Genomic DNA, 22443 nt, shown 5'->3' with positions numbered 1-22443 from the left:
TAGAGATACTCCTTGATAGCTTGCCCAGAGCTATCATCTCAAGAGCCAGAAGTATTGAAGATGTGTTAGGACAGCCCCTGGTTCTCAGCAGAACTAATTAGCCAGTCACAGCATCACCATCAATAGCCTCTGGTTCCAGGGCATGCTTGGGGGCTGCCTTGTGCCAATTGGCACAAGACACCTTATGTGTCCTAAAGATTACCTGGAATGATTAATATCCCTTATAAATTTTTAGAAGAACTCAAGTACTCTAGTGAAAGGAGTCAGTACAAAACCATCTGATCTCAATGTCTCATATCTTAGGTTTTGGTTCCTTTTGCCCTAGTGGTTGGGCTCCCAAAATGAAATTAGAGGCACAGGGGAATTAATTTTGGCCTTCATGATCTTTCTTGTAATTCTTTGCAAGTATCTTTCTAACATATTGTAAATATTTCAAAGGGGAAAAACATGAAAAAAAACACAAACCGACTTGAGCAGTCCAACACTTGAGTTATCCAATAAAAACAAAACAATCAGAAAGTTCACTGATATAAAAAATGTGTCAAAGAAACAGGTTTCAGTTTTGAGTTTCCAAATGTTAATTTTAATGACTCAACCAATGTTCCTTTATAATTTGAAAAGGCACTAGGCAAATTTTCCAAATAAATGGTATGTATGGAATTGCCAATCATGACTCATAGATTTAATGGTGGTGTGTGCATACAATGGTGATGATCAGTAAGAGAAGGATATATTGATTATCAGTTGCCTTACCTATGGTGTTTGGTACTTTGTTACATAGGCGTGCATAACTTCTTGTTCCAAGAATGTTTCAACATTTTATCAGTTGAGGTCCAATAGGTTGGAACCCTGTGCTACAGCAGTGTTTCTTCTGTTTCTGTTGCAGCTCATTTAGTATTTGTGTAAGCTCATCAGAATTGCAAGAGCATTATAGATTTTATGTGCCACTGTTACAATGTTTTAGTATTTAAGCTGCCACACAGGAAATCCATTCATTTCAGTGGCTTGGCTCACACAACACAACCTAACTAAAAGAGTATCCTCTGGATAACTAGGTTTATATATGCAGGCCCATAATTCAGTCTTTATTATGACTATGATTTGTGTACAGCATATTTATTCTGAATTTAACCTAAGAGATATATAACAATGAACCTTAAACAGGAACTCGTGGGGTGAGATGTCTTGTGGTGGTTTGGGATGGGTGATGACTTATCACAGACATTTCAAGCAAATGTAAATCTTAGGTTTTGTGTTTTGGAACTTCTGCATTCCTCTTCTCTGTCCCTATTCCCAAACTCAGTCCTATTTTTCTTTTTTAGTCTATTGGCTGGTTAGTAATCATAAGAGATGTTAGATTACTGGGCCTTCTGGGATACGTTTTGGTCAGGAGCTGCAGAAGCATAGTCTATATTCTCTTGTTGCAGATGATGAGTTTTGTGGCCTGTGGTAGAGAAGTACCTGGCTGCAGTAATGACAGTAAAAGACAAATGAAGCTTGACTGGCTAAAGGATGTGTTTCAGGCTTAATTCTGGATTTTCATGCTTTAAACCAATTAGGTGGGTTAGAGTGTGGGTGGAGTTGGAGTAGATGTTCCTATAGATCCTGTTAGACATAACATCTATTGCGTTGATGGCTGATGTTGCAGGGGAATGGATTCAATGAGCCATCTGGTTCCTTAAAGTCCTATGTTTCTGTGGGTCACCAAATGGGCTACCATAAAGAAATTGGAACCAGCTGCCATCTTAGCTTTTGTTTTTTAAATGGAAAGGTGTTTTTGTGGTTAAACAATGATCCTGGGATGAGTTCACAGCTCTCTCACATTTCCTGTGTGACTTTGGTCTCTGTACCTCCGTTTCTCAATCGTAAAATGGCAAATGAGAAACCTTTTCTCTTTTATAGAGATCGCAATAACTGAGTTAGTCTGTTTTAAGTGTGTGGGTAGAAACTGATTTTTATGACTACATATGGCTGATTGTGAATATATATAATATATAAAACAGTTTTATATGTTTCCAGCAAAGTTGACATTTGGGGGAGGGTGTTATGGGAAACTGCTGGCAGCTTACAGTCATGTCTGACTGAACTGCTAGCAGGTGTATCCGTGATAATACCATGAGAGAAATGAGTGAGGTCTTATTAGCTAAATGCTTAGGCAAATGACTGAACACTGCTTCTACTGGAAGGATGACCAGATGAGAGAAGGGTCTGTTCTTGGACAAGGCAATAGTATATATGTCATCAGGCTGTTCTTTTCATGATACTTGAAAGGAATTAGCGCAAATGTATTTTAAAAAGAAAAAATAGAAAAGAAATCCTTAAAGGTCTCTTTCTCTGGTAGATTTTTTTCCCCCTTTTGCACCCTCCTACGGGAAGGCTGCTACAGTGATGCTGTTCCAGCTTGTTCAGCTGCTGTCATATGATGATGTTCAAATTGGAATTTTCTTTTTTTGCAGCCAATTAGAAGATTGCCTATTATCAGAGCAAAAACTGTTGCTTCTTAGCTGTAACCTGAAAACCCTCATCTTCATCTATGGGAAATCTATTAAAATGTGGTGTTCTGCAAAGCCCACATCTTGTACCTCCCTGCAGTCCCCCTTCTTCCCTTCCTTTCCCAGCTGGAATATGCTCTCTCTACTCATCTGTCCAAGTGTCATTTCTCTCCTTCCTGCAGATTTTCCTTAAACTGTTATTCCTCTATTCTTCTTCCCACTCTTAAACTCTTGGTACATTATTTTCTCCTCTTACTTAGATTAGATTATAAACTCTTCCGGCAGAGAGTGTGCCTTTCTCTATATTTGTAAAGTGCCGTGATAACTTTGAGCAATGCATTAAATATGTAAAGTGTAAAATGCTGGCTATGGGAAGAAGATTGTTAATAACATATCTTTTGTATGCAGTGCTTCTGGGTATGGGACCCAGAAAAGCTTAATTGCTTTATTATTACTTTGCACTTAGAAGGCACTTTTCATCTTTCAAACACTTTACAAGCATTCCTGAATTTAATTTCTCAAATAACTTGTTTAAACAAGTGTTGTTTTTTTTTTTATCCTAAGATGAAGGCATGGTCCTACCTAAGCTTACCTATCTTTTCTAAGGCCGCACAGGGCGTATCTACACGTAAAATTAATTTGACCCAATAAACCCTGATGCAATTTGCACCAGAGTTTATTGCTCCCAGGTGCAGCATTTACACATGTCAGGCTAGCTGTCAGGGGCTCTGGGGGTCAGCCTGACAGCCCAGGGCTGCTCTGAACCAGCTAAACACGCTGCAGACGGGCTTGCCTAGGCATGAGGGAACTACAGTGCAGGGTCAGCCAGCAGGCAGCTCCATTGTCACCCTTGTGCCCCAGACAGCCCCGGTTAGCACCTACGTGTGTGCTGCAGCAGAATAAATAACTCTTACATAGGATAGTACTTGTGTTGGGCAATGCTATCCTATAACGGAGTTAATTAGTTTACTCCAACCTAATAGCACTGCATGTGTAGATGCTGATGCTTTACTGTGAATCTAACTAGTCAGCTCCGCAGTAAATGTCTTATGTAGATATGCCCACAGTGAGGCAGTGGTTGAAATATTTAGGCCCTGCTTTGTCTTTACAATGTAGATGATGAGGATTGAGTCCTTTATTTGTATGAAGCCCAACACTGGTGGTTGAAGTAAAATACTTTGACAGTTTACACCAGGGGCGGGCAAAATGCAGCCCACGGGCCAGATGTGACCCACCAGGCCATTCTATCCGGCCCATGGGGACCCTAAAAAATTTAGAAAATTAATATTTATCTGCCCCTAGTTGCCTGTCATGCGGCCTTCGATGGCTTGCCAAAACTCAGTAAGCGGCTCTCCACCCAAAATAACTGCCCACCCCTGTTCTATATCATCTCGCTGCCCAAAAGGAAGCTTGAATTTTTCTAGTGTGTATATGCACCATCTTTGGTTTGGCATGAGAATTTGTTGCATTTACTGTTGCTAGTTTAAGTATCCATTCCTCAGAGACACTTCCCAGAGTACCATATGTCAGGCAAAAAGGTTGTCTCAATTGCATTAGCCCAATTGATTTAGTATGAGCGTGATTGAAAAGCCCCACTGGGAGGCGGGCAAGCAAAGCTTCAGATATATTAGCCTGCATTATACTGGGGCTTTTCAGTGGTGTTTAACTACCTCAACTGTGCTAACATGTTTGTTGCACATTAAGACAGAATCCCATAGAGTAAATTGCAGTGAAAATTCCGTACACAGTCAGCACTTAAATTAGATTTCCTCTTCTGCAAAAAATTAGGAGATAGGAAATGGGGGCAAGAGGTAATAATGGCTTTTGAATCGTATGGTACCACAGGTCCAATGCTGTGTGGCATCTTAATTACCTATGTGAAGAGTATACCCACTTCACACGCTCTCCCTGCCTTCCTGTGGCTGGGCAACACTGCCAGTAACCCTGCTGTCATTACTTATCCACTACAGTAGGGGTGTCAAACATGCAACATGTGGGCCAGATATAGCCCATAAAGATGTTTATCTGGACTACCAGGTTACCTCCAGGCCACCAAAGTTAGAGGGCATGGCTGAGAGGGAGTTGTCTACCCCAGAATCTAGGGTTTGTGGGTGCTGGTGGACATGGCATTGCCTGTTGCCAGTGCTGTAGCCCCAGCTCCTCAGGCACTGCTGCCATGTGCTCTGGGGTAGACCCAGAGCTGGAGCTGTTGCCACCATGTGTTCTGTGATAGAGCCAGAGCTGCTGCTGCACCACAAAACACATGCAACAGGAGATGGAGCTACCACCACTGCCACCTGCATCAGCCTAGAGATGGAGTTGCTGCCACTGAAGTCACATTGTACCCTAGGCTGGATCTGGCCCAGGGCAAGAAATAAGTTTAATAACATGTTCCCTTTAAGAGTAGGCCTTGAAGTGTGTAGTGGGTTGAATTACTGCAATTTGCCATAGACTTGAGTGTATTCAATGCAGTGGCTCCTTTCTAGTTCCAGACTGTTTCGGTCAGCCATACAAAAGTTATCTGAAGTAGTTCAACGTCACTCTAATGCAGCTAAAGGAATTCACACATTTAAGAGGTTATACTCTTGCTAATACTTCTCTTTCTAATTTATTTGGGCTCTCCCTCTTTGCTGCAGGACAGCACTATATCTAAAATAATACAGTGGCGCATAGTGAGTTGGCGGTAAGTAATCTGTAACCTATGTACCTTATGTCCCTCTATAAAACATAGTTTTTACTTTTCAGTGAGTAAAATTTAATTTACATTAGTACTATTGTATTCTGTTTTATATCATTATATTTCTTGTACTCATTACAGTGGTATTTGAGCTTCTTCCACAATGTCACTGTACATCTGTCGTGTAGGGGTGGTTGTTTCATCCTTTCCAGACAGGGTTTTGCTTTGTTTTTGGCAAGCTTATTTTTTTCATCTAAATGTTGCTGTGTATTTACATTCAAGTAGTCAAGGCCAAAGGAATGGATGTTGCTCTTAGAGCAGAAGACAGCAAGTTTTATAGTGGTCTTTGAGTCCTGTTCCGTACATTCCACAGTCTCAGACTGGCTCTTGACAAAGCTCCATCTCCCACATAGGCAAACTTTATTTGTAGCATAGAAAGTTCCACTGTGATAGAAGACCATATATTATTAACCACAGTCTTATTCCTGGAGTTTAAGACAGTCTTTTAGCTACCTGAACCCAGACCGTAGAATACTTTGGAATGTAAGTTTGAGAACTTGATTCAGCATTCTGTGACAAGCTAGAGCAAAGATCAGAGGACAGATTTCATGTGCTTGCAGTAGCTTGTGTGGCTGAGAAAGAAACATGCTACAGCATCCTGTACTAATGGGCATTTCTATTTCCAAAGGACCGAAAGTGTCGTGCCCAGATATACCACATTTCTGTAGTTCATCAAGAAGTAACAATAAAGTGAGTACTTGAGGCCAGATTATCATCCACCAAAGACAGTAAGAAGCATTACTTGAGAATGCTCTTGTATGAAGACCTTGGTGTTATCAAAGATTTCAGGGCCAAATTGTCCAGCAATGGCTATGTACCTTCCACAAAAGGTGACCTTCACTATGGCTGTAAACCAGAGGCGGGCAATTATTTTGGGCAGAGGGCCGCTTACTGAGTTTTGGCAAGCCATCGAGGGCTGCATGACAGGCAGCCCAGGACAGATAAACATTAATTTTCTGAAGTTTTTTAGGGGCCCTGCAGGCCGAATAGAATGGCCTGGTGGGCCGCATTCGGCCCACGGGCCACGTTTTGCCCACCCCTGCTGTAAACTGTCAAAGTACTTTACTTCAACCACCAGTGTCACAGACGCATTCATGGGGTCTCCCCAAAAGCTTTGAGTTTTTTCCTGCTGCTTGTCTCAGGGAAGAGACCAAGGTTTGCCTTGGGATAATTTCTTATCCCCACAAACCTCAGCTCCCTACCCTTATACCAAACCCCATAGCTACAGCAGGTGAATCTGTGCCAGCTCTAGGTGAATTCTCTTTGTGTTGTGAAATAAAATTTTAGGCCCCCCTCCTTTCCATAAAATGGATTGGCCTGGAATATCATTTGCCCAGAGATCACTCTTTATCATAGGCAGTCAGTAAGGAGACTAAACAAAAAAAGGCTTTATGATATAGGAGAAAGAAATGATACAAGAAAAACTGGCCATAAATTTGAAGACAAAACAAAAAGACATGTAAAGTTTCTTATCCTAACATCTCACTGTCATCTAGTCCTTCAGTTATGTGCCAATATTTTCAGAAATCAGCCTTCCCACTAATCCTGACAGCCCTGACTGCTGGGGGACCTGGACTCCTCCAAAGTTTGAGAAAATCCAAAGACCCCTACTAACATACAGCTATCCTTTAAAATATCCACAAGCCAGCATAATTGCTCATGAGTCACAAAATCTTTCAGAACTTTTTCCTGCCCAGGACAGCTATGTTTCATCTTTGTGTTGTTAGCACTTGAGGTCATATTGTCTGCTCACTTCATCTGGTAGTTCATGTAGATGCTGGTATTTGAGAGGTTACTATGATTACTTTAATATACCTGATAACAGTGCTGCTGATGTAGTGTCTCGTAGCCCACAGTGCAAATTTTTGTGAAAAAATAGGTATGTTTTAAAGATTTCTCAGCTCGTTATCAGAAGCCATAGCCCTCCTGTCTCATGCCCTGAGGCACCTGCATGTGCTGAGTGTGCAATTTTGAAAGATTTACCTATAGATACAAGCATTAATCCTACATTTTATTTCATATAAACAAAAATATGCTCCCTCTTGAATGTTGCTTTAAGGTTTTTTATACAAAATTCACAACCTACAAAATACATTGGGTATGAAATTATCACTATTTTATGTTGTTGGGGTTTTTTTCAACAAGAGAAGCTACAAGAAAAAGCCATATTTATTATATGGCAGAGAACATGATTAAATTTAATACCAAGATCCACATTTTAATCTCCTCTCCTAGAGTTTCCTATGCCATTGTTAAAGAAATTGGCACAGGTGAAATATATATTTAAGTATTTTAGTGATTATAATAATTGCCTTCTTCAGTCAGGTTTTAGAAAACAAGTTGCAGAGCTGCAGTAGTCATCTGGGATTATTCATTGCCAAGGCTTTGATATAGATGCAAAGAATCAATATCACCAAATTACTTATACCTGCAGAAGTGTTAAAGCAATAATATCAAATTAAAACTACTAGGAAGACTCTCTGCCAATTTTATTGGCAGTATTAATATTCAAACGATAGCACTGCATCTTTGTTGTGTTCAAGCCTGTAAAAGTAAATACACAGTTATCACTGGGTTCGGTGGAAATAACTGTCTTCATCCATGTGAATAATGTTTTAAGCCTGATTTTTTTTTTTTTTGCTGTCCTCTCCCTGCTAAGTTATTTATAGACCAGGCAAAGTGTGTGCATACAGTTCTGACTGGGTACTATTGTACACTAGCTCTGAATTCATTTTGCATCAGAGTAAATGACGGCACAAAGTGCAAGGCAGCAGAGAATGTCATGAAATCCTGGTCTCTTGAAGTCAGTCGCTAATTACCTTTTTATGTGCAATACAAGTCTACAAAGTTGCTCTGATTGGTTTAGTAATAATAGAGGTGAGATACCTCTTGGTTGTTTCTATAGTGTTTAAACACCATACCCTCCACACACATTTTGCAGAAGCAAATTACCTTTATATCCCCTGTCAATGTCTATATTATTGTAACAGAAATCTTTTAGGTTCAGCAGCTCTTTACTGTCATATCTGTGGCTTTTAAACAAACCCATTGTACACATTCAATTATAGATTGTGTTTGAGACCATTTAAAAAATATATGCCTTGTATATATTTGTTCTTGCTCCAAAAGTTAAATAACATCATTGCATATAATGATGCCAGCAGATGGTGCACTACATAAGCCATTTATCACTTTTTATAGTAAAGTGTGCATATGTTTGATTAATATGCTGTTGATTTATTGTAGCTCTGCATTTTTTTTCCTGAAAACATTAGGAGACATTTTCTAATCAGTTCTGACTAACTCTGTTTAAAGAAATAACTCCAGTTAAAATGTATTCTATGGATTCTAATTATATGTACCGTATTTTCACGCATAGAACCTGCCCACAGGTATAAGCTACACCCACGTATAACCCTTGGAAAATTGTATTTTCATAAATTAGTCTGTATATACACTGCACCCGTGTATTCCCCACAGCGGCGTATACACGGAGAGGTGGCGCAGCCCGGCCTGCCCTGGCCCCCACAGCGGTGGTGCAGCCTGGCCCACCCTGGCCCCGGCAGCAGCAGCACAGCCCGGCCTGCCCGGGCCCAGCGGGGAGGTGGTACAGCCGGCCCCTGCGGCAACGGCAGCCTGGCCTGCCCAGGCCCAGTATTTGTTTTCTGTAATGCAGGAGTTACTGTGTTGATTTGTTTAGTAGTAGGAGCTTCTTAGGAAGTGTACTACTTTATTCCATTTTATAAAAGATATTTAGGAACACCGGAGTTACCCTATCACATGCCAGTAGTCCAGCTAGACTAATGTCTTGTCTCAGATAGCAGTCAATACCAGATGCTAGGAAGATGGAAAAAGTTTATAGTGGATTTTTTCATGTGCCTTCAGTCATGTCCTCCAAAGAACACAAATACTATAGATGATAGCTCAGCCTTAAATGTTCAGTTTAATACTTTGCTCCTTCCATCACTGAAGGGAGACCACCCTACTAGTCAGCACCTTTATAGGGATGAGTTGTCAGTAGATAAATTACAGATACTTGTTCCTGTAAAATGAAAAAGCTCTTCTGTCCAGGCAGTCAGGCTTAGGGGCACAGCATTTGGTTAGTAATTTGAATATTTGTACTATGATTGTTCCATTCTTTTAAAAAATGTATTTATTTTTAGTAAGTGCATTTTCCCTCATTTAAATAGTGAAAAGCTTGGGAGGTTTGTTTTCATATTGTAGAGGGAGAGGCCTGTTAAATTGGAATGCATCTGCCCTTTCTTTTTTCTTCCAGATTACAATAACTTTGCTCAAACTTTGCTGTGTTTAAGAGTAGTTTAAGATTGAGATTCCCAGTTACCTGGAGTATATAAAGGTCAAACTTTTTTTCCTGTGTGTTTGAGTTTGCTTTTGGAAGGCAGTTAAGAGATCTGTATGGATGCTGCTGTAAACTGCAGTCAGATATTTTCTTTTCATAATTTTTAAAGGTGTTTGGTGGCTATTCTGAATAAAAAGTAAACATTATTTTCAGCTGATTTATTTTTATAACTTGGTCTCATTTTTTCCATTTTGCTGTATTTAATTTTTGGTTCATTTTTGGGGGGGGGGGGAGGATGAGGGGTCATGGATTGAAGCACTGCACATAGGAAACTTAATATTTCAAATAATTATTTGGAGATTTGGTAGTGAAGTTGTTGCTACTCACACTAATAGAAGTCTAATGTTCCTGTAACTTCATTTATTTTAGTAATACCATTGCTTTTTGTTATTTCTAATACTTTATAAATGTTAAACAAGAATAATGCAATAAACACAGGTAGCACACGGAATTAGACGTAGTCATATATAAACAGGTAAGAGAGGTCTAGGTTGGTTTATTGTTGGTCAGTCCTGAATTTAATGTCCAGGTTATTGTCAAATTCTGAAAAGTGAGTCGTGTTGAGCTCTTGCCAGCCACTGTCAAACCACCCTGTCTTAAGTTTAGTGGTGTGGTACTTCTGAAAAGAAAACATAATAAATGTTCATGTGATTCAACTTTAGTAGGTCTTGGTGGGTCAAATATAGTTGTATCATTTTTATACTACCCATAATTAACCTGTGGAACTCATTATTGCAAGGTATGGGTGATAAAAAATGTGGCTAAAAAGAGGATTGGGCATGGATGCCATCAAACTCCTATATGTCCTAGATTGGAAATAATACATTTCACGGCATTGGCTCATTTTAATTGACAGAGTTTTGAAAGACATTTTCCCAAGGAGGCTGTCTCATAATACTTACTAAAGGTTTCTGTGCATTTTTTTTCTGAAGCATCTGGCCATAATGCTGGCCATTGTCGAGAGACAGAATAGTAGTCTACAGGGACCATTTGTTTTCTTGTATGCTGGAAGCAGTTGAGCCACATTCAGTCAGTTGCTTTTAATGACCTCAGTATTTCAGCCCTTGAAGCTACTGGTTCATAATTACTCATTGATAAAATGTTAAATTCACAAAGCTAAAATTGTTTCTTCAAGTTCATCTTGTCCACTTAAAAAAATTTCCAGTATGGTACAAAACAATTTTTAAGTTCAGACTTCAGTGGTATAACTCTTTGCTTATCATAATGGTGGAAATTGGACTAGAAATTGGACAAAATTGAACAAAAGAGTGGGGGGCTGGACTAGATGACCTCCTGAGGTCTCTTCCAACCCTAATTTTCTATGATTCTGTATAATAGCAGTTCTGTTGTTCTTGAACCACAGTTTGTGTTGTTTTGAAGGCAAAATCAAAAATATCTTGTGTGTCAGAACTAGCTGTCAGAAGAAGCAATATTTTATAGTGTTAAAATAAATTTATCAAAATTGTCATGTTATGACACGTGTCTACTTCGTATTCTGAGTAGGTGACATCTCCTGTAAGTACTGTTTTTAGTAAATTTTTGTCTCTTTGCTATCCAGCAGTGTGAGCTTAAGGTTACTATCCTGAACTGGAAACTGGTTGGCTATCTGCACTGCTATATTTGGTTTTTTTAGGACGTGCTACTTGTATCCAAGCAGACTCTACTAGGACTTGCATGTAGATGTGGTATAAAAATGTACATGCAGAGGGGAGTCTGTCGTGTCTCCCCCCCCCCCCCCCCCCCCCCCCCCGGCCCCCGTATCAAGATTCCTTGTCTCCATCTTCCAGAGAATATCATTTTAAAAAATCAGTTCTAAGGATACACTTGTGTCTATCATCAGCTTGCTTTTTTATTCTAAATGTCCATTAGCAAGGGAAAACATTTTGGTAGTTGATATTAGTTAACATTTAGTTGTTGTTTTTCCAAAAAAAAGTAAGGCCTAGGTCCAAAAAGTTTGTGTTGCTATAACTAAGTTTTCCAAACCTGGAGCTGGGTGCCTAAATCACAGACCTCAAGTCCCCAAATGGTACAAGAGAAGAAGAAGGTGAACATGTAATGGATGCCAGACTGCGAAAATGATTCAAAGAGGAGCTATTCTGAACCCTGACTCTTTCCTGAATTCAAGTGCCTAACTGCAGCTTGGGTAGGCATCCTGATGAGGATTCACAGGTTGAAACCACCTCCTGATGTAAGCACCTACTTCATCCCTAGCAAACAAATATCTCATTACTTTCTTTTAAAACACACCAGGAGAAGAAAAGTGGTGCCCACCTTTTCCACTGGGGTGGCCAACCTGTAGCAAACATACCACAAGTAGCAAGGCAGCTGCTGTATGTGGCACACAAGCCCTGGGTACTCAGTCAAGAGAGGCACCAGAACGGAGGTAGGGGAGCTTGAGCCTCCCTGTTCTGCTCTGTGTAACTGGAGACTCAAGCTCCTCTGCCTCCATTCTGGTACCCCAGGGTGCAAACTCTATCAAATATACCTCTGGAAGGTGGGGACCAGAGTGGCACTGAGGGAGGGGTTGGAAATTAACTTTAGCATGCCTGTCCAAAAGGTTGACCACCACTGTTTTACATAAGTGTCATAGTGGTTCAGAAACCAAAAGACCTCTGTTCTAGGCTTTTCTCAGCCTGAGGGTATTCAACCCACCTTCCAGAAAAGTAACTTACCCACCTGGCTATATGGTAGACTAGAACAATCTGCCCTTTCTCTCATTCTGTTGAGTTGCCAAAAATGCTAAATACAATAAATCAGAGAGAAAGCAAGAGGAAGCCAAGAATCTTTAGCCCAGTCTTGAAGGCACCTGAGGGACTGCTTTTATACATTTTGTATCGAGTAGTCACTGTGTGAAATAATACTGAGAGCAGGGACTGGAACCCAGATCACTCTGTCTTAGGGGAGTGCCTTCGTTACTGGGTTACCCAGTTCTGCCCCTCTACTCATGCCTTCTTTCACACTAGTTCTAGCCAGGATCCTCTGCTGCTGCCCTGCAATATAAATGTATAAATATGATTTGAAGTTAGGTTTTTCCCTTAAGAAAAAAAATAAGCCAACAAAATTAAATGAAAACAATGTTCCATTGAAACAGATTCCACAATAGGTAACTTTTCCTTTATGTTGGAAATGCTTTTGGATTGTAGTAGCCTTACCACAGCTGCTTCCATTACCTTGGACTCCTGAGGGGGTAATAAAGAAAAGGCAGAATGCTGGGAAGCAAATAGGAAATAAAATAAAAGTGCCTTTGAATGTCAGATTTCTTTGCAAGGATCCCGGATCTAAAAGTAAATGAAATGCTTATAAATATTCTAGTGGGCATATTAAAGAAATGAAATAATATAAATATTTGCTGATATTCTATAAGAAAATAATTAGCAAACCTAAGAAAGTCCATTCAAATTCTATAATTTTCCATGCTTCTCCCTTTCCATTTTAAAATTGGCAGTATAGGATTTTTCTATATTTGATCTAAAAAGTCTCTCTCTCTCTCTCCTTTTTTTTTTCCTTGTAGGTTAACAATGAAAATGTAGTGAAAGTTGGTCACAGGCAGGTGGTGAACATGATTCGACAAGGGGGCAATCATCTAGTTCTTAAGGTTGTTACAGTAACCAGGAGTCTTGATCCAGATGACACTGCCAGGAAGAAAGGTATATCTTTTTTCTTTGCTAACTGAAAATTTTCTGGTGTTGCTGGAAGGTGAATAGAATTTAGGCTGGAGACTATTTTGCATTTATTTCAGTTACTTCCACATTATATATGCCTCCTTTTAATTGGGAAGCAGCATTTCACTATCTAATTTTACTGTCTAATTTAAGAGTACTTGACATTTGCTGATGAAGAAGACAGGCTTCATTTTTTTTTAGGTAAAATTGTGAAGAAAAAAGGTTACTGCATCCTTGTTGTGTTCACTGTTAAAGTTTATCTTCACAGGTCTTTCTCCAATGTGCTTCTGTGAATTTATAGCCAGACCTTTTAACAAGAGCATCCTAAAAGTATTTGCAGGGTTTACAATGATGTATGCAGTGGGTAGAATTTTCAAATACACTTGGGTTTGGCTGTGGGACTGTTTCTGTTGCAGTCACCTGAGCATTTTACTATTGGGTCCATTTGTAAAACCTCATCCCAATCATCTTTACATGCAAGAAAATTAAGCAAAGCATTTAGAATAAAATTCCACTAAGAAAAGAATACAATTAGAGGTGCATAGTGTTTAAAACTAGCCTGAAGCTGGAAGGTTGGGTTCTTCCTGGGCTTGTAGAGCGGAAAGGGTGCTGCACTCCCCTGTCATACTGCCTGTGGAGATGTGCATGCTTCAGTAAGAGAACAGACATTTTAGGATAACTTGGTGCAGCTTTAAAAACAACAGTTTGTTAAAATTGCTTTCAGAATGCAGTTTCTTGGTGCCAAGTGAGAGGCGTTTTCATTTAAAAGTACAGGTATTTGTGTTAACTGTCTTTAGCTTTAAATGGACATTAATGTGGGACACCCCATGTACTGAGATTAGACTACACCCTTAAGAGTTGTAACATTTATTTTTATTTTTCCAAAGAAGGGGAGTAGAGCTGCTCTCATTTACTTCGTAATTGCACTTGCTCAAGGGTAACCAAAGTTTGCTCACCTGAGAGTGGCATTAGGACCTTGTCAGGCAGGTGTTATTGGCTGCTCATAATTTCGATTAAACAGAGACAATTGCTACCTTCCATACAAGGGTGTCATGTTTCAGAGGTCCAGGGAACAAAGTGAGTGATTCAGGGAGGAACTTGTCCCACTGGCTTTCCTGTCCCCCAGATGCACTGTATGGTGCTGTACTGCGTTGCCCAATTCCTGTGGCTGGACAGTGGCAGTGCAGGGTTTCCCCCACTGCTACAAGGGCTCCTGGGGAGTGTATCTCAGGGAAGGGACAATCATTCTGCTTTCTCCATTCTTCCCCCACCCCCTAGATATGCTGCTTAATACAGCACTGTGCTGTATAGCTCCTGGTGGCAGGGGTAGTGCAGGGCTTTCCAGCACCTGGGGTAACTGCTTCTCTCCAAAACCCCACTTTCCCCTCCTCCCCCAGTTACATTACTGTCATGTTCACTAAGATCTCCATTTGTAGCAGTCAGTATTTCGAGTTCCTGGCTGTGACCTTCCAGCTCTCAACAAGATGGTGGTACTGCACTCCAGCAGCTGACATCTGTCTGAAGTGCTCCTACCTATTAAACAATAGGGACCACCCAATCTTCATGGTAGAATTTGGCATGACTCTCCCCTGCACTGTAATAGTCTTGGAGTTAGGAATATGTACAAAAATGTCACTCATATTACATGATTTACTATTAAAAAATCTGTCTCTTCAAGCACCACTGCTATTTACCTTGCTTCTTAATAATCTAATAATAAATTATCAATAAATAGTAATACTACTAATCATAATATTGTTTCAAATTTAGAGTAGCTGAAATGGAGAAAAAAATACTTTATTTATCTTCATACCATTATTTTTGGCAGAATTGCTTTCTCTTAGTATTGGCATGTTCCAAATCCTCATAGCATTTCTATCTGCTGCCAGAGATTGTATTCTCTTCCCATAACTAAGTAAAATTGTACATATAACACAGTTGGCTCAGAATGTTAATATTTTCCAAAGGAAGAATGAGTTCTTTCCTCAAAAAAGAAAAATATCATTAGACCTCTGTTTAAGGAACCTTCATCATGTTTCTCTGTAATTTCCCTGTTGTGCGCAAGATTATTGGAAAGGTGATATCAAGGGAATTTAAGAATCACCAATAGATTATGGATTTCTTTGATTCCTCTAAAGTATGGCTCCAGTTTGAGAATGTTACATGGTAATTTAGGGCACTTCCTGCAGCTCTTAAGCCCTCAGTTGCCTGCACATTACACCTAAAACTGGTGTTAAGCATTTTAGCCAGCTCAAAACTTTATGCCACTCCAGGGTGGGATTATCTCTGATCCATGCCGCCCAGCTTGTGTTACACTAAGGTGTAGCCACTCTAAGATATACATTAAACATGTAAACACCCTACTCGCCCTCCTACCCCTGCTGGCCTGGATCGAGCCTACTGCCCACCCCCCACCATCCCCAGCAGCCTAGCTCCCCACTCAATCCCTGCCCCATCCTCCTCCCTCACTTACTTGCAGCTGCCCATATTGTCTGTCCCTGGGGAGTAGGCAGGGAAGGATTAACCTGCCTGCCCAGCCATGGCCCCTGTTCTCTGGGCCTGAAGAGCAGCAGCAGGACAGCAGCAGCGGCTGGACAGGCAGGCTAAATCTTCCCTGCTTGCTCCCCTGGGTCAGTGCAGGCAACCACAAATAAAGAAGGCCTGGGGGGCAGGGGGAGGCAGGGAGGAACCCCAGGGTGGTGGGGGGCCTCAGGGGGCAAGGTGCAGGGTACAGGAGGGAGGCCTGGGATGGGAAGGGGGATTCTTACTTTTGTCCTCCAGGCCCGTGCTGGCATTCAGCATGACTGCTCCAAACCCGAGCTATCACTAACGCTGATCAACATTTGTGCCGCTCACAGTATAAAGTATAAAAGACCCAGAGCCTAGATGGAACTTTTGGGCTACGAAACTCTTCCTGGTGATGGACAAAAGGTCAGATGTTTATACAGGGTAACCATATGGCTTCTTTTTTGAACTCCGCAGAGCTGTTGTCCTCATGCTTGTTAAAAACATTCCTATGGTTACAGGGAGAAGTAGTAAGGCAGTCCACTCTGCTGTTTCCTTAACTTACATACACAGTATTGAACCTGAGCACAGCTATATCTTTGCTTTCTGTGGGCTCATCTACACATGAAATTAATGCATAGAAAATGCAGGCACGTTGATCTGCACCCCAGCACGCATCTGAACATGCACCCATCAAGAGCAAATTTGCTCCCGACTGGAGCGGTTCAGTCCAGTGCTGCACCTGTCTTGCTCTGCCTCCCTGCAGCAGCTAGAGGGAGCTCCAGGCTCACCCAGGCGCCAGCCTTGGGCTGGCAAGCAGCACAGGGGCTGGTCCCAATCTCTGCAGGGCAGAGAGCTGTCCCCACTGCTGGACAGCTGCTTCTCTACCCTGTGGAGACAAATCCTGATCTCCATCAGGCTGGGAGGCAGCTGCCTCCCAGCCTGAATAGCTCTCCCTGCCTCATGGAGATTGAGACAGTGTCTTGCCAAGCCAGGACAGCTCTCCCACCTCCCATAGCCTCGTGGTGCCTAGGCTGACCGAGAGCAATGTGTACATGTGCACTTCAGTTTAATGGTGCATCAGTTTAATGTGCTGATTTGTAATACCTGTATCTACACATACTAGAAAACGGTGCATTAGACTAATCTACTGTACACTAATTGCTGCACGCATGTTGATGGTGATGCTTTATGGCACGTTAGATTAGACTAACGCACAGTAAAGCATCTCATGTAGATGCACCTGGTGATTAGCTGAGAGAGGGTTGAATGACATGGAGGTGATTGAAGTTAATTTAGATAAGATGATGTCAATGCTAGTGGATATAGAGAATATGGCAAGAATTTTGTGTGTCCTCTGGATTGGTTTGTCACCCTTTCTCAGGCAGCATCATAGTTCAAGGTATTTCAGAATACTTCATTGTTCATGTTCTCATAGATAGCCTGGGTGACCAGAACCCTTTGGTTTTCCTCTTGGCATTTGGCATGACTCCCTATTATGACTTTGAGAGGATCCCCATGCTTTATCCTGACCATTGAGATAAGCTTGTACACTCTCACTTATAGTTTATTGATTTAACATCTTGAGATTGTGAGCAGCAGGGGAAGACTAGGTTAGATATTAGGAAGAATGTTCTCACTAGGAGGGTAGCAAAACAATGGAACAGGTTACCCAGAGAGGTTGTGGACTCTTCATCCTTAGAGGTTTTTAAGAGGTGGCTAGCCAAAGCTTTGGCTGGGATGATCTAATTGGGTATGGTCCTCTTTGAGCAAGGGGTAGGACTAGATGACTTCCTAAGATCCCTTCCAACCCTAATTTTCTATGATTCTATGACATGTAGGACATGGTGTAAAGTACACGTCACTGTCCCACTGCTTGAAAGGGTGATGATGCAACTGTGTGGGAGTTATTTGTAGAAATGCTAAAGGTGAAAGTTTTCTAATGCATCCTTTTATAAGTGTTCCATTTTATCCACTAACATATGCTAAAGGAAAAATTATTAGAAAGTCAGTATATTAAAACCCTCAGAGATATTGTTTTTGGTCCTTCATCTCCCCTCTTTCCCCCCCCCCCCCCCCCAAGAATTATTATGTGTATAGATTTGTTACTTTATTTAGTATATAGGAGCCCTATTTTAAACTTAAAGGGCATGCACATTCCATGCAATTGCTATTAAATCTTTGTCTAAATCAAACAATGTATAGGGGAAATATACAGTGCTTTGGATATGTATCTTTACTTATACTGTATATCCTTCTATTTAATGCAAAGCCCCACCTCCTCCAAAGCGAGCTCCAACCACTGCACTGACCTTGCGGTCTAAGTCAATGACCTCAGAGCTTGAAGAGCTTGGTAAGGATGTGTTTTTTAACAAGCATGCTGAGCTAATGGGGTTGTAAAGAAAATGTTGGGGGAATTTTGTTTTGTTTTGTTAAATGAATTGCACCCTATATAGAGTACCTTGTACAGAAAAGGTTTTAGGAATGCTGCGTCTCTGAAGAGTTCAAAATATGCATGATTTGCATGAAAAGTAGTAAGGAGGGTTTCTTTTGGTTGTTTTTTTTTTTTGTATGTGTGTGTGTGCCTTAACTGCTCTGCAAGAGAATGTTGATACATTTTTTTTGCATCATCAAACTATGGCACATACTAAAAATTATTGCTGTATCATATTTGATTATCTTGCTTTTGAATCTTTCAGTTCATCTAATATTGTTTTATTTTAAATTTCTGTGGCCTCTCATTAGTGGATAAAGGTAAGCTGCCAGAAGCCATTGTTAAAAAGCTGACAGTGTTAAAGCAGTACACCCTCAACCTCAACTTGTTCTTATTAGATTCTGTGGTGTACATGTCAATATTCCATTCAGTTCTAGGCTTGGATATAATCTTAATTCCTTTAATTTTTGGTAATGCAACATAATGAGTATTCAGTCTTTAATTTACTAGTTTTAAATGACTTATACGTGAGCATCCCAGCTATGGGCTATGTTGTGTATTTCAGGGAATTTCAGATTAAGATAACATGGCGTGATAAAAAGAACAGGGTTTGTTGTATCATTGAAAAGCGGTACTTCAGTAGGCTAGACTAACAAGCATTTTTTTTCAAAAGGCAAAAAGTAAATGTATGCCGAGATGTATACAACTCCTTGGCTAGAATAAAGTGTTTATTATCTGATATCTTATAAAAATGAATACTTGCAAAGTAATGAGTCTGAGCATCTCGTAGAATACTTCTTTCTCTTACTGTGATCCTACATGGATTTAACTATATAGATTTCAGAATAATTTTCCTTACATATTAGCTGAGATGAAGGTCAGCTGAAAGGAATCCAGTCTTGTGGATAATCATCTTTAAAAAGCAAACGCAGTAGTTTCAAGGCACTCATGTTATCGTAAAAGGGCGATCATATCCATTTCTTAATGGTTCAAAACTCACCTTGTTTTCAGTGGGAATTTTGACCAAGAAAGAGAAGCTAAATAGGTCCCTGAGTGTTATACCTCTGTGTGGTATAGTAATCAAATAAAAATGATAAGTTTTACTCTCATTAATTCATATTATTTCTTGGAATTTAAAATTCAAGAACAGAGACATGCAAATCTCAAAACTTTGTTGCTTTTGATTATTTTGTGTCATAGGCTCAGATAGTTGACTGTAGTTGTTCTACTGTCTGTGAATTATCCATATTTCTCTTCTAAGGTTAAAAATGTAAAATACACCTCCTTTTGTGGCTTTTTTCATGAAATAGTAAAATGTTGTTTAATTTACAATTATTCTGGTTTCATCATGCACAACTACCTAAAGGAAAGATTATTTAGGCAACTATTTCCTTTTTATCAAGTCACTTCAAAGCCTGAGGATATCCCTGTATTTCTCCTTTACAGTTCTTCTGACATTTTTAGATACTATCCTCCTAGCAATGAAGCACTGGAGAGGACTCCTTTAGGAGCCCTGAAAGAACAGTCTTGTAATTGGCTCAAAAAGTTGTCATTGTGCAGCCTGGAGGCATTCTTTCCTAAAGGGGGAGCATTCCTTACTCCTAGCCCTTCCTGAAGCAGGAGAGAAATAAAAATTAGTTACACCACTGGAACAGCAAAGAACACAGTCACTAGCTAAGTATCTGAATATTTTAATTTATAGTATTTAGACTAACTGGCTCAACCTGGTAGGGTGTTTATGGCTGTTGGCATCCTAATCAGCAACTCTCCTAATTACAAGTAATAGCTCTACCTGCATCCTCATTAAAAAGGAAAGGCCATTAGGGAGAACCTACATTTTCCCTTTATTTTTTTGTCCCACTAAGGCTAAACAAACCTTAGACTGACATGACTTCACTGGTCTGAAGAACAGTGCTGAAGCTTGCTCCAAAGGTAAATGTCCTCCAAAAAAGATATAACGCTGCCAGAGCACAGCACACATTTTTTTTCTTCCCTTACAAGACTGCAGACATCACTTCTGTGATGCAAAAACACTTTCAAAGCCAGGGGGACTGGTATTTCAGCTACATGGCCTCTTAGTCTAGTTGTTTTGGAGAGTGACTGGTACAAGAAGGCTTATAATGGGTAACAAACTCCCTATAAGTTAAATTTCTTCTTCATTCCCCATCAGACAAGAGGCTGGTTTACATCCTGAAGTACAAGGTCATGTGTGTACATATATAGATGGTAAACATTGAATGACAATGCCCACAATTTGTTTTTATTTAATGTAGATATTAACTAAATAGATTTTTTAAGTATATATCAAAACAAAATGTATGTTTTACAGTATATTTTGTATAAGGATAACACTGTGTGTGGAAAAAGAAAAAAACAGAGCAAAAAAGTCTGGATGTTCTCATTCATCTGTGTGCGCGTGTAATCCTTCTGAATCCAATAAGCTTATAGTCTCAGTGATGTCTTGCGGCAGATAGTTCCACTGACTGATTATGTGCTGTGTACAAATGTATTTCCTTTTATCAGTTTTAAATGTAATGGCCTTTTACTTTAGTGGAATGGTCCTATGTTATGTATTGCAAGAAAAGGTAAAAAGGAAGTCCCAGTTTGTTTTGTGTACCCCTTTTCTCCTCTCTAAACTAAGCAACCTCAGTGTTTTCAATTCTCCATATACAAGTTTTTCCCCAGTCATTTATGTTGCCTGTCTCTGAACCTCTTCTATTTCTGTTTGTATGGCCATAGTTTCAGTTATTCTGTTCTTCATAGTAATACACAGTGTCCTGCCTACTTCTTAGCAACCTCAATTGTTTACCTTCAAATGATTTAATCCAAAGTATGGCATATAAAATGAGTTTGATTCTATTCCACTTTTGAACAGCAAAGATATGAAAATTTCCCCAAATTTATATCCTTTTAATGTATCAAAAGTAACCATTTTGGATATTTTTGTACATTTGTAAAAATAAATCTCATATAGAGCCAAGACATCTAAGTCTTGCAGTGCAACAATTTTCCATAGTCAAAATCTAAACCCCAATAAACTGGGCTATGCCAAGAAGCTAATGCTAAGTGGCTTGAAAAGTACATGCAAATCCAGGTTGGCAGGGAGAGACTGACCTCTTAAGAACAGCAGAAAAATGTTTTTGCTCAAAAATCAGACAAGGATTTAGCATTTAAAATGGGCTTACCTTCAGAATTGATTCACAGTTCATTCCCTTTCTATTTCCAAGCTTCAGTACGGAAGAAGAAGGGTAAGGGGAAGCATTTTGTCTCTTGTTTAACCTGTTTCTCACCTTTCCATAGTGAAGGATAATAACATAACTGTATATGTTGGCATATGGTCCAGTTTATTTTATGGTGTCAAATGTACATTAAATATTGTATATGTTTTTACTTATTTAGCTGATAAATTGCAAACACATAAAGACCTAACGCAATCAGAAGAACACACTTGAAAATATTTTCCCCATTTCTTCCTTTTGTCTTCTTTCCTCCATCCCCACCCCCATTTCCCTTATTCTGTCTCAGAGTCCTTCCCAAACCCTTCCATATCATCTCCTCACAGTTACTGTGCTAACTGGCAGCCACTGAGAAATAATGGCAACTGATAAGAATTCAGTGTAGTCCTCCATCAGTGATTTCGCTTACCCTTGTAATGGCCAAATGGTTACTCACATAACTACACAGCCTGTCTCAGAAAATAGGGACCTCACACATACATCTTGAACTTTGACCTGAAGAAATGCTGCTCTACACAATTTCAGGTTTTAATATAACATCTTTCACACTGTCCCGTATGCATGGAATGCCCTCCCTGAACTGATTCATCAGGCCACTACCCCCTTTTCCTCCAAATCTCTCCTTGAAACCCACATCTGCTGTGATGCCTATTAAACAATCATCCAAATAGTGATGGCTAAGTGGAGGGGCAGATAGGCATAGTCAACCTTTTATTACAGTTTACAAAAAATGTAGATGTATATTTGTTTGCATTTGGCTGTATTCTTCTTTCCCCTCGCTTTGTATGTTATTTGCTTTCCTAGACTGTAAGCTCTTTTGGGCAGGGACTGTGTCATTGTATGTTTGCAAAGCACCTTGCCCAAAGGAAATCCTCAAACCTCACTGAGTTTTTGAGTGGTACTTCAGTATAATAATTGATGGCATAATCAGGAGAAGAAATTAAGATAATTGAAAGTGAAGGAAGATAACATTCCCCTTCAGTAGTGAACTATTCTTTCTGTCTTCTTATGGTAACA

General features: G+C 40.0%; 1 protein-coding gene across 8 annotated transcripts in view; it reads left to right on the top strand.

The window, feature by feature from the left end:
* Nucleotides 1-22443, top strand: part of SHANK2 (SH3 and multiple ankyrin repeat domains 2) — a 703363-nt gene that overhangs the window by 635779 nt on the left and 45141 nt on the right. For 7 of the 8 annotated variants that reach the window (XM_059722745.1, XM_059722744.1, XM_059722747.1 and 4 more), the window contains 2 exons: nt 13101-13236; nt 18029-18109. In XM_059722745.1, coding sequence (XP_059578728.1) covers nt 13101-13236; nt 18029-18109 — 217 coding nt within the window. The remainder of the gene's footprint in view (nt 1-13100; nt 13237-18028; nt 18110-22443) is intronic. The other variant, XM_019476964.2, reaches the window with a different exon arrangement.

The sequence above is a fragment of the Alligator mississippiensis genome, chromosome 2, assembly GCF_030867095.1.
Source record: "Alligator mississippiensis isolate rAllMis1 chromosome 2, rAllMis1, whole genome shotgun sequence".
Lineage (NCBI taxonomy): Eukaryota > Metazoa > Chordata > Crocodylia > Alligatoridae > Alligator > Alligator mississippiensis.
The sequence above is the reverse complement of the archived record's forward strand: the minus strand, read 5'-3'. Positions and strand labels throughout refer to the sequence as shown.